Genomic DNA, 12655 nt, shown 5'->3' on the forward strand with positions numbered 1-12655 from the left:
CCCTTCTGCTTCTGGGACCCCTATAATTCGAATGTTGGTGCGTTTAATGTTGTCCCAGAGGTCTCGGAGACTGTCCTCAGTTCTTTTCATTCTTTTATCTTTATTCTGCCCTGCAGTTGATATTTCCACTCTTTTATCTTCCAGGTCACTTCTCTGTTCTCCTGCCTCAGTTATTCTGCTAATGATCCCATGTGGAGTATTTTTTTTTTTTTTTTTTTTTTGCGGTACGCGGGCCTCTCACTGTTGTGGCCTCTCCCCGTTGCGGGGCACAGGCTCCGGATGCGCAGGCTCAGTGGCCATGGCTCACAGGCCTAGCCGCTACGCGGCATGTGGGATCTTCCCGGTCTGGGGCACGAACCCGTGTTTCCTGCATCGGCAGGCAGATTCTCGACCACTGTGCCACCAGGGAAGCTCGTTCCCGTTGTTTTTGGTGTCTGTCCCCAGTGGCTAAAGTTGGTTCAGTGGGTTGTGTAGGCTTCCTGGTGGATGGGATTAGTGCCTGTGTTCTGGTGGATGAGGCTGGATCTTGTCTTTCTGGTGGGAAGGTCCACGTCTGGTGGTGTGTTTTGGGGTGTCTGTGATCTTATTATGTTTTTAGGCAGCCTCTCTGCTAATAGGTCGGGTTGTGTTCCTGTCTTGCTAGTTGTTTGGCATAGGGTATCCAGCACTGTAGCTTGCTGGTCGTTGAGTGAAGCTGGGTCTTGGTGTTGAGATGGAGATCTCTGGGAGATTTTCGCCATTTGATATTACATGGAGCTGGGACGTCTCTTGTGGACCAGTGTCCTGAAGTTGGCTCTCACACCTCAGAGGCACAGCATTGACTGCTGGCTGCAGCACCACGAGCCTTTCATCCACATGGCTAAGAATAAAAGGGAGGAAAAGTAGAAAGAAAGAAAGAGAGAGAGAGAGAGGGAGGGAGGGAGGGAGGAAGGAAGGAAGGGAGGAAGAAAGAAAGAAAGGGAAAAAAAGGAAGCAAGGAAGGAAGGAAGAAAGAAAAGAAGATAGAATAAAATAAAGATAAAATAAAGTTATTAAAAGAAAAAATGATTATTAAGAAAAAAAAATTTTTAAGTAAAAAAACAAAACAAAAACGGATGGACAGAACACTAGGACAAATGATGAAAGCAAAGCTATACAGACGAATTCTCACACAGAAGCATACACATACTCACAAAAAGAGGAAAAGGGGAAAAAATAATATATCTTGCTCTCAAAGTCCACCTCCTCTATTTGGGATGATTCGTTGTCTATTCAGGTTTTTCACCGATGCAGGGTACATCGAGTTGATTGTGGAGATTTAATCTGCTGCTCCTGAGGCTGCTGGGAGAAATTTACCTTTCTCTTCTTTGTTTGCACAGCCCCTGGGGTTCAGCTTTGGGTTTTGCCCCACCTCTTCGCGTACGTCGCTGGAGGGCGCTGTTCTTCGCTCAGACAGGACGGGGTTAAAGGAGCAGCTGATTTGGGGGCTCTGGATCACTCAGGCCGGGGGGAGGGAGGGGCACGGAGTGCCGGGCGAGCCTCCGGCGTGACATTGCACCAACCTGAGGCGCGCCGTGCGTTCTCCCGCGGAAATTGTCCCTGGATCACGAGACCCTAGCAGTGGCGGGCTGCACAGGCTCCCGGGAGGGGAGGTGTGGATAGTGACCTGTGCTTGCACACAGCCTTCTTGGTGGCGGCAGCAGCGGCCTTAGCGTCTCATGCTCGTCTCTGGGGTCCGCGCTGATAGCCGCGGCTTGCGCCCGTCTTTGGAGTTCCTTTAAGCAGCGCTCTAAATCCCCTCTCCTAGAGCACCAGGAAACAAAGAGGGAAGAAAAAGTCTTTTGTCTCTTCGGCACGTCCAGACTTTTTCCCGGACTCCCTCCCGGCTAGCTGTGGCACACTAGCCCCCTTCATGCTGTGTTCGCACCAACATTCCTCTCCCTGCAATCCGACTGAAGCCCGAGCCTCAGCTCCCAGCCCCCGCCCGCCCCGCCGGGTGAGCAGACAAGCCTCTCGGGCTGGTGAGTGCCGGGTGGCATCTATCTTTTGTGCGGGAATCACTCCGCTTTGCACTCCGCACCCCTGTTGCTGCGCTCTCCTCCGCGGCGCCGAAGCTTCCCTCCTCCATCACCCGCAGTCTCCGCCCGCGAAGGGGCTTCTAGTGTGTGGAAACCTTTCCTCCTTCACAGCTCCCTCCCACTGGTGCAGGTCCCGTCCCTATTCTTTTGTCTCTGTTTATTCTTTTTTCTTTTGCTCTACCCAGGTACGTGGGGAGTTTCTTGCGTTTTGGGAGGTCTGAGGTCTTCTGCCAGCGTTCAGTGGGTGTTTTGTAGGAGTTGTTCCACGTGTAGATGTATTTCTGATGTATCTGTGGTGAGGAAGGTGATCTCCGCCTCTTACACTTCTTCCATCTTCCCAGCTCTCCCGACTGATGTGAATTTAAGGGCTATTTCTAAAGTGCTTAAAACTGTGCTTGTCAGTCAGTACATGTTAAGTATTATGTCAGTTTTGTGAGTTTTTTTAATGAGATAGTGTCATTTTATGATATTTAAATATTTGCATCATGATTATTTAAGTACCCCATGATATCTAATTAAAAAATTTAAATAAGCCTTTTGAACTGTTACTGTTATATTTGTGTACAGATCATATACAACAATGACAGCATAGTGAATAGTTCTTTGAAATTTGCAAAGTATTTTTACGTTTATTAAGTCATCTGTATATAACCTGTATATACTGGAATGTTTTCCTCTTAATCCATTCCACTCCACGTGGCGAAAAGAGACAATATTTTCCCCATATAATTCCATTCTTCTAAATCTTCTTTGTCTTTTCTACTTTGAATTTGCAACCATGGGTCTGTAGAGATTTAGAAATATTAAGAAATTTTGACTTTAAAGGCTTATCTTTGCTCAATTTTTTTTATTTAAGAAGACTTTGCATAAAGCTCAGCTATACTTTGTTTGCACTAAGGCTGTAAAAGATTAAAGCCTCAAGAAGAGGTACTATTTTTTTTGACATGATCAAGAGCGAGATAAAGTAGAGGAAACTAATATTATTATTCCTTTTTCTCTGATCTTCTTCTCCTTCCCTTTTTCTTGTCTCCTTTCTTTCTTCCTCCAGCCTTCATTGCTCAATGTAACAGGTAGTAACTTCTAGGTAACACAACAGACCTGCCAGAGAACAGAAGTATTACTAGCTCTTCTAGGCCTTTGTTTTAACTTCTAGGACCTTTCCAGCTCTTTAGAGATTCTAATAAGCTGGTGGTAGGTTTCTTTCTCTTTCTGGGTTAAAATTGTTTTAGCACAAATCAGAAACTTGAAAAGAAATCACGAGTACTACCTCATTCTTCTCACAAATGAGCTGACATGTGTACGCCACAAGTTTAGCATATACAAAACTTCATATTTAATTCCTCATTGAAAGCTTATATGATATTTTTCAGAAGGCTGAATGATTGCTAAAGGAAGTAGAAAGTATTAGCAGATTTGGATTTTAATATACTTGGCTAGAAATGCCATGTGCCAGTGGTCTCTGATAGAGGGAGTTAGGCAGTCTAATGTGGTTTAAACAGTGGATCAGGACTCTCTGGCTTTCACCTCATTCCTCCTTTCTTACCCCATTTCAAAGTAAAAAGACGGCAACACTACAATTAACTAGAGTAACTTATGATGCTCACCACGATCAAGTGTCTTCCCTTGAATTTTTCCAAGTGATAAATATGAAGAAATCAATAGTAAAACTCCTCATTTTTTGCTTCTTTTTAGATTTGTGGTGATATTATTACCGTCATGTCACGTCAAATCAACATGTATGTGTGTGTGTATGTGTGTGTATATGTGTGTGTATAGGGACATACTGTTTTGTTTGCATCAAGAATAACAAAGACATGCAAGCTTATGTTAGTTTCTCATGGAACCGAAATTCTTCACATTTCCAAAAAGTTAAAGTTCTTAGAAATGACACTGTTGTAAAGGGAAAAACAACTTTTAATTATGAATGGCTCCTCTACTTTTAATGTAGCATTCTTGCAATTTCTTTACTTTACTTGTCCTTAATTAGGAATAATGTATAAATAATATAACCTGTTCTTGAGTTTTATTTAAAATACACTCAATCCTACCTCTGCTTTGGGAGCAATGTTAATTTTTACATCCAATGTTAACAAAATATTCTTTAAAAAAGTAGAAGAAGATTTTTTTTTTTTTTTTGGCTGTGCCATGTGGCCTGTGGGATTGTAGTTCCCTGACCAGGGATCGAACCTGGGCCCTCTGCAGTGAAAGCATGGGATCCTAACCACTGGACCGCCAGGGAATTCCCTAGAAGACAACATTTAAAGTTACTTTTCAGAAAAATATTTCTTACGAAACTAGTAAAATTGGTTAATAATATACAGTTACATTTATAGGGAATATGCTATGCTTCCAAATCCATGTTAGGAATTTTAAAACTATTCATCATAGTTACAGGAACCCTTTAAATTAGGTATTAATTTCTGTTTTTTTAGGGAAGAAAGTGAAAGTTTAGAAAAGCCAAGTAAATATTGAACGTGAAGGTGTCTGCTTCTAGACCTGTTTTCTGTTATACCAGAGTAAGGTGCTTTACAAAATGCAGTAGAGGTGTAGAGTTATAAACACAAATAATTCTCTTAATCTGATGTAGAAAGGTAAAGTGATTAGCTTGATGATAAAATGTTTGCATAAAAAGAGTCAGCCCTATACTAATGACATATATACAGAGAACTAAAGCTTCCCTCACTGCACCACTGCAGTAGGGGTTCATATATCAGTTTAGCCCATATGGTGGGTGAAAGTCATAAATTGTGCTGTCCCCATATTGAGGTAGCTCTTTGGTTTCACACTCTAGATAATTCAGAATGATTGGAATCAGGAGAGCCTTGGAAGTTATTAGGGAATTGCAGAAAAAAGCTTAATGTGTGAACTCATGAGAAAAACAAGACATAGAGAACTGAGTTGAGCACATACTTGCACAGTGTGCAAGACACTGTGCTAAGTGTAAGGGATGTGCTGTGAAGAGTAAGCCATGGTGCCTGCATCTTATAGTTTGGTGGGACTATGTATTTATTTCAGGATGGAGCAAAGAATATGGTACAGTGAGAAGAATTGAGAAGAAACTAGGGAAAGAAACAATAATAGTCCGAGAGAGGAAAGAAGAAGCAGAGAGGGTTGGAAGAAAAAAGGTCGATGTCTCTTCTACTAGATTGTAAGTTTCCTGAAGCCAAACTTGTTTGTTGTTGTATCTCTAGTGTCTAGGAGCATGGCTGACACAAGGCATGCTCTTGGTAAACACCTGTTTAGATGAATGAAGGAAGAATTGAGAAGAGAGGTGAATGGAAAATTGAGCAGGAAGAAAAGAAGAGAATACAGAAAGGTATAGGAGAGAGAAGTAAAAAACAGAGGAGAGGAAAGTGATAAAGAGAGGGAAAGAGCTTTCTATCAAATTCAGCTTTGATGCAACGCGGCCAAGGCAGTGGTGAGAAGCTTGTCTTTATTACCTCTAGACTGGGGTTGGGACGGGTACAGAGGTAGGGTCTTGTGTTCCAGACTTTCATGCGGATTAAATGAGATTATATATAGGGCAGAGTTTTATAAAGAGCAAAGCATTATGTGTGTTATTTACATATGTATTTATAGTTGTTAATAAGTAGCTTGAAGCCAGAAGTTGAAATGTAGGTTTCTTGAGAATGACCTCTAATTTTAATACAGTAATGCTTTCTGTGTCTAGTAGTCAGGATATGAACTATTCTACAAAACTGAGTTTTCTTGATAATCAAAGCTTATATTGCCATCAAATTCAACAAAATAATTTTACCAGATTTGATATATGTCTCTTGTAAATATATATATATTCTTAAAAAAATACCTATCTAATTTAACCTTTCCCTTATGATTCTGGATCATTATTATAAGCAACATTGATTATGTTTTGCTGTAATATAGTACTGCCCTCAGAAACCTATTGAGATTTATTATGTTGCTTAACTCTAAACTAGATGAAGTAATCTGGATTACTATTTTTTGAGTTCTTCTGATTATGTCTCATGGTTTTTCTGCCTCTTCTATCTCTATTACCTATTATTTAATAGTTTAAAAATCAAATTAATTTTTGTTATAAGAGATTTAAATAATATAGATAAATATAGAGTAAAATACAAGAGGCTTTTTTGTCCTTAAATCACGCTCTATTCCAATCCCAAACCCCTCAGAGTGATGATGAAAGTTTGGTTTGTAGTAACCTGGTTTTTCTCCGCAAATAAATACATACATAGTGTATTAATCTACTATAGCTGCCATGATAAAATACCATGAATGGGTGGATTAATCAACAGCAATTTACTTCTCATTGTTCTGGATGTTAGAAGTTCCAGATCAAGGTGCTGGCCAGTTTGGGTCCTGGTGAAATTCTTTTCCTGGGTGTAGACTGCTGCCTTCTTGTGTACTCACATGACCTCTTCTTTGTCTGGGGCTGGAGAGAGAGACAGCATGAGCGAACCCTCTGGTGTCTCGTCTAAGGACACTAATCCCATCATGAAGGCTCCACCCTCACAAACTCATCTAACACTAATTACCTCCCAAAGTCCCCCTCTCCAAATACCATCACTTTGAGGGTTAGGATTTCAACATATGAATTTTGAAGGAATACAATTCAGTCAGTAGCACATATATACATACATTTATTTCAATATAAATGGAACCATGCTATATGTATTTTTCAGCATTATGCCTTTTAATTTAAGACTTTGCCTTGGAAGAACGTTTTATGTGTGCACCTCATTCTTTTTAGTGACTATATGCTATTCTGTATCTTAAATAGATTAAAATTTATTCAGCTATTCCCCTGTTGATGAACATTTAAATATTTTCTAGTTTTTTGTTTTATAAACAGTGTTATAACAAACATCTTCATATGGACTAATTGTGTGCACTTTGTAAAGTATTTTGGTAAGACAGATTTTTAGATGGTCAAAGAATATTCTAATTTGAAGTTTGAGAGACAATTCCAAGTTGACCACTAAAAAATTTGTGCTAGTTTTGTCACATCAATAGGGTATGTGTCTTCCTTCCTTCCTCCCTCCCTCTCTTCCTCCTTCCCTATATTTTGAGTTGTTCTGATTAGGTCTCATAGTTTTTCTACCTCTTCTACCTCTATTATGTATTATTTACTAGTTTAAAAATCAATTCATTTTTGTTATGAGATTTAAATAATATAGATAAATATAGAGTAAAATATGAGAGGCTTTTTTGTCTTTAAATCACCCCCTATTCCAATCCTATACCCCTTCCATCCTTCCTATATCTTCCTTCTTTCCTTCCTTCCTTCCTTCCTTCCTTTTTCTTTCTTTCTACAATATTGAGAATACTGAATATTATCACTTTTTCATGCTTGTCAATTTTAGTAGGTGAAAAATTACTTACTATTCATTTAATTTGCAGATTTTTTGTGTGTGTGGTTCAGGTTGTAAATATTTCCGTGTGCTTACTGATCATTTGAATTTTTTTTGATGAACTTCGTGTTGTGTTTTTTGTCCATTTTCATAGTAGGTTGACTTTTTTCTAAGAGTTTTTCTCCATGAGCTTTTGCTTGTAATTCCCAATGCAAATATTTCTTCGAAGTTTGACTTTTGACTTTATTTATCATCTCTTTAACTTTAAATAAATTCAAATATTCATAGACTTGGGTTATTTAATATTTTGTGTATTTTGGGTTTCATGTCTTGCTTTAAAAAGCTGAAGATAAAAATTTTAATGTGATATGATAGCTGTGTATCTATTTTTTATGGTTATAGCAATTTTATTTTTCCTTTTTGTAGTTGAACTATAGTTGATTTAAAATACTGTGTTAATTTCAGGTGTTCAGGAAAGTTATTCAGTTATATATATATTCTTTTTCAGATTCTTTTCCATTATAGGTTATTAAAAGATATTGAATATAGTTCCCTGTGCCATACAGTAAATCCTTGTTGCTTATCTATTTTATATATAGTGGTGTGTATCTGTTAATCCCATACTTCTAATTTATTCCTTCCTTCCCTTTCATCTTTTATAACCATAAATTTGTTTTCCATGTCTATGAGTCTGTTTCTGTTTTGTAAATAAGTTAATTTATATTATTTTTTAGATTCCAGCTGTGTGTGTTTTCATGGTAGAAATATTTCTATTCAGGACCAAATGCATTTTATGTAACCAAAAATTGTCTGGTCTATGGGTACATATTAATTTTATGTATTTAATTGTATTCAAATCTATATATTAATAGAAAATACCTCTGTTGTAATATGTGAAAACAGAAATAGCTTATATTAAATTACCATGTGAGTGAGCCTTACTTTATTTTCTTTAAAATAAGGATAACAGTATCTATCTCATAGGTTGTTGTGAGAATTAAATGAGATGACAAATGCAAATAATACTAGATGTTATTTACTCAGATGCCTCCTAAGTACCATTCATTGTATACATTAGTGTATTTCATCTTCAAAACAATGCTCTGAAGCGGGTATTACAGTACCCAAAATACTAATGATAAAATAGATCCAATGAGCTTAAACAAGTTGCCCAGGATCTCAGATAAAAAGTGGCAAAGCCAGATTATAAATATATGTTATTCTGAAAACAAAAATCATGTTTTTTTCACTATACACTCTTCCTGGGAGATGACAGGTATTTTTTACTTTAGTCCTTTTCTCTTTCTCCGTTTTCAGTTTGTTTCTCTTTTGCTGTTTGATGAATAAGACTCTCTAAAACAGGCTGCCCAAGAGTACTCACTGTGATTATTGAGATGTTCTTTTCTCTGTCCAAAGAGATAGCCATTAGCCACATGTGTCTGTTGAGTGCTTGAAATGTGGCTGATGCAACTGAGGAACTGAAAGTTTACTCTTAATTTATATTTTTATATGCATTAACTTTTTTTTAACATCTTTATTGGAGTGTAATTACTTTACAATGTGTTAGTTTCTGCTTTATAACAAAGTGAATCAGCTATACATATACATATATCCCCATATCTCCTCCCTCTTGCGTCTCCCTCCCATCCTTCCTATCCCACCTCTCTAGGTGGTCACAAAGCACCGAGCTCAAAGCACCGAGCTGATCTCCCTGTGCTATGCGGCTGCTTCTCACTAGCTATTTTACATTTGGTAGTGTAAAATTACATGTGGCTACTGTTTTGGACATTGCAACTTTAGATATATGAATCCCTTTTTTTTTGTATGTATAAAGTGAGTGTAATTAATGTATTGATTGATAATGAGGAAACTGTTCATTCTAGGTTGAAAACTTTAGCAGAGGAACTTATACAGACACAGCAGATGCTTTTAAATAAGGAGGAAGCTGTCCTGGAGCTAGAGAAGAGGATTGAGGAATCTTCTAAGACCTACGAAAAGAAGTCTGAGTGAGTAAAACAAAAATAATTTGAAGGAAGAAAGTTTAATTGATGTAATTTTACAGAAATACTTCAGTTACATGGAATTATGGATGTGTAATTTCTAGAAGCTGAAATTTCATGTTAAGTATAAAACTGTGTATGGTTGAATTACTTTCTAGGACTCTAGAAGAGGGATTTTGTGTTTTTATCAATATAGTGTACTGATCATATGTCTCAATGTTTTAATGGTTTGAACTATTTTCTGAAAAACCCTGTTTAAACCTGTCTTTACTCCCCCTCATCAAAGTCTACCAGAGTCACTGTGAATTCCTTGTTAAGAAAGTGACAGACCAGTATTATCTAGAAACTGGTTTCTACTGTGTTAGAAGGAAACAAATAAACCTACTAAAAAAGAGCAGTCTGTTTCACCTATAAAAATCCTTCTGATATTTGCTGTGCTGTTTTTGTCTTACTGTTGTTTTTCTTGATGTTTTCTGGATCTGTAAATATTTTCTTGGATCCTCTGACTTTACTTGTTTTGTTATACTCTTGTTTTTACTGATTTCAATAATTATGTTTTCTACTGTATTAAGGTTTAAATTTTGATCTAAAATTTAAAATTTCTAATCTGACTTTGATCATTGTTTGCATCTCCAGCAGGGGTTACTGGTATGGTTTCTCTAATCCTAGACTAGAATATATAAATTTCTTGCTATCATACTTTCCCAATTGGTGTGATTTGTCAAGACTTTCAAGGATTGTGATGTGTAGCATTTGTCTAGTCTATACTTGCTCTTACTTTCTACACAACTTTTCAAATATTTTCTACTTCTCTCAAATTTCTGATCCTGTTATATACCCCATCATAGTCAGCAGATGGACCTCTCCTACATTAGAGAAAAAATTAGAATCATTAGGTGGCAAGTACCTTATTTTCTAGAATTTTAGATATCTAAATGCACCACGTTTGTACCCATTCCCTTTCCTTACTTCCATAGAGGATCTGTTCCTTTTCCTGTCTATTTCTTGTGCCTATTTTTATATCTCATCATCTCTTACTTTCCCAGAAATTTTACATTGTTTTATATTATGTTCACCTTTTCTTCTCAACTGTGTCCTGTGCTCACTTTTTAAATATTCTTAAGTTGTGACTCCTGAAAATAATCTCTACCTTTCTTACCACCCTAGATAACCTGTCTTTAATCTTCATCTTTTCCCTCAATTACTGTCTTTGCTTTCTGTTTTCTTAGTCAAACCTGTTCTAAGAGTGCTAATGAGCACTCATTTCCTCAAGTCTCACTTAATAATTAACCCACAGATATCTGGCTTCTTCCCTGTCACCGTTGAAATAGGTAGATATCTATAAGATCATCAATGACCTTTATATTGCTAAATTTAGCAATTATCTTACTTGACCTTCTCACAGTATCTTTGTTGACTTCATTTCCTTTGGCCTTTGGGACCAAGGTGACAGATCTTGCTTCTCGCTTTCTGGCCACTCCTTCTTTGTAAATTCATCCTTCCCACTCAGCCAGTATATTTTGGATTTATCCAAGGCATGGCCCTAGGCTATGTCATTCTCCTCTCTGTACTCTATCTCTAGGTGATCCCCTGAAGATGACTCATGTATATTACTCTCACTCAGATTGCCTCTCTGAACTCTACGGCTGTGTAATCAGTTGCCTACTTGACATACCTCCTTGGATGCCTTAGAAGTACACTAAATTTCTCATATCTAAGGCTGAATTAAAAATCCCCTCAATATAACCCAACGCAATGCAATCTAGTTCACTCTTAGTATTTTTTACAATTTCAGTGAATGGCAACACCATCTATCCTATTGTATAACTCAGGATATTAGGAGCCTACTTCTCCCACTTATACTATGGCTTTTATTACAACTTGGTGTTAAATGTCATATTGAAATTGATGAGCCTTTTAAAGGTGAGAACAGGAAAATTTGAGTTACTCTGGATATTCCTTTAATAAATCTGGAAATTTTCAGTATTGCATCAACAGAAGATTCTATTGGGATTATAAATATAAAATTTATTAACCATTGCATGTATAAAGTTAAAAAAAATTATCTTTTGTTTTTCTCTATTTGCTAGTAAATCTCATCAGATGACCAAGCAGTTGTACGTTTTACAGTTTTGTACATGTGCACATTGTAAATGACTCCTGTTTTATAATTTAGCAGATATAAAGAAATACAGTAGGATAGCTGACCCCTCTCACCAGCATGTCTGAGTTGCTGGGGGAGGCAATCTTTAAGTGTTGTCTTACCCTGGAAGTTGTAGATTCTTTGATATTTTTGGTATGTTCTCTTGACTCACATCTTCGATTCTCTCTTCACCTACATAATTAGTGTGATCCACATTCCTCCACTTACTTGTATTTATCAGAAGATGAGAATGGGCATAGAGGAGAGGAAGCTTAAAGGGTGGTGGACATATGGGAAATAATATCTCTTGAGTTTGTACTCTGTTCCACATACTATGCTAGATGTTTTATATATGTTAATTCACTAAATGTTATCTTCACTATGCTTCCTGTGTAATTACCTGGATTTTACCTTTAAGACTTAGAGAATTTAGATAACTTACTTAGAATCACATACCCAGTAAGTGATAGAAAATGCATGAGTTCCTGACTCCAAGGTTTCTGTCTGTTTGATCACAGTGATTGCTTGATCTTACGATTTTAACAGTGTTCTTAGGAGAATAAATTAGAAGGGATAAGTATGTCAAGCAGTTCAGGGAATGAGTCCTGTTTAACCCAAGTTCTGTCACCCCTTTGTTATTCATGGAGTTTTTATTGTTAGCTTCAGGGTATAATCTTGAAAATGTTAAGCATATTTATATAACCAAGTAGTCATTGTGAAATCTCATTAATTTACACATTGTTAGGGTTGAAGTTTGTCTTTGAATCATATGTTAAAATATTTTGCTAAATAAATAGTCTGAAAGGGATTCTAGGGTAAATGTTTGCATTTCATTTTCTTAATATTTTTTAAACATTTCCATTTTTTGTGTGTATATGTAAATATATATGTCTACATATATTTATTTAAATATATGATTAAAAGCAATTTTTATCTAGTTTCAAAAATAGATTTATTTTTACTCTGCAGACTTTTTTAGCTTCATATACCGTGTTAGTTAAAAGTAATAAAACCGGGACTTGCCTGGTGGCGCAGTGGTTAAGAATCCCCCTGCCAATGCAGGGCACACGGGTTCTATCCCTGGTCCAGGAAGATCCCACATGCCGCAGAGCAACTAAACCCATG

General features: G+C 37.0%; 1 protein-coding gene across 6 annotated transcripts in view; it reads left to right on the forward strand.

The window, feature by feature from the left end:
- The window catches only part of FER (FER tyrosine kinase), a 466113-nt gene that overhangs the window by 142585 nt on the left and 310873 nt on the right, over positions 1-12655 (forward strand). For all 6 annotated transcript variants that reach the window (XM_024125793.3, XM_024125783.2, XM_055086705.1 and 3 more), the window contains one exon: positions 9271-9393. In XM_024125793.3, coding sequence (XP_023981561.1) covers positions 9271-9393 — 123 coding nt within the window. The remainder of the gene's footprint in view (positions 1-9270; positions 9394-12655) is intronic.

This window comes from Physeter macrocephalus, chromosome 8 (assembly GCF_002837175.3).
Source record: "Physeter macrocephalus isolate SW-GA chromosome 8, ASM283717v5, whole genome shotgun sequence".
NCBI classification, from domain to species: Eukaryota; Metazoa; Chordata; class Mammalia; order Artiodactyla; family Physeteridae; genus Physeter; species Physeter macrocephalus.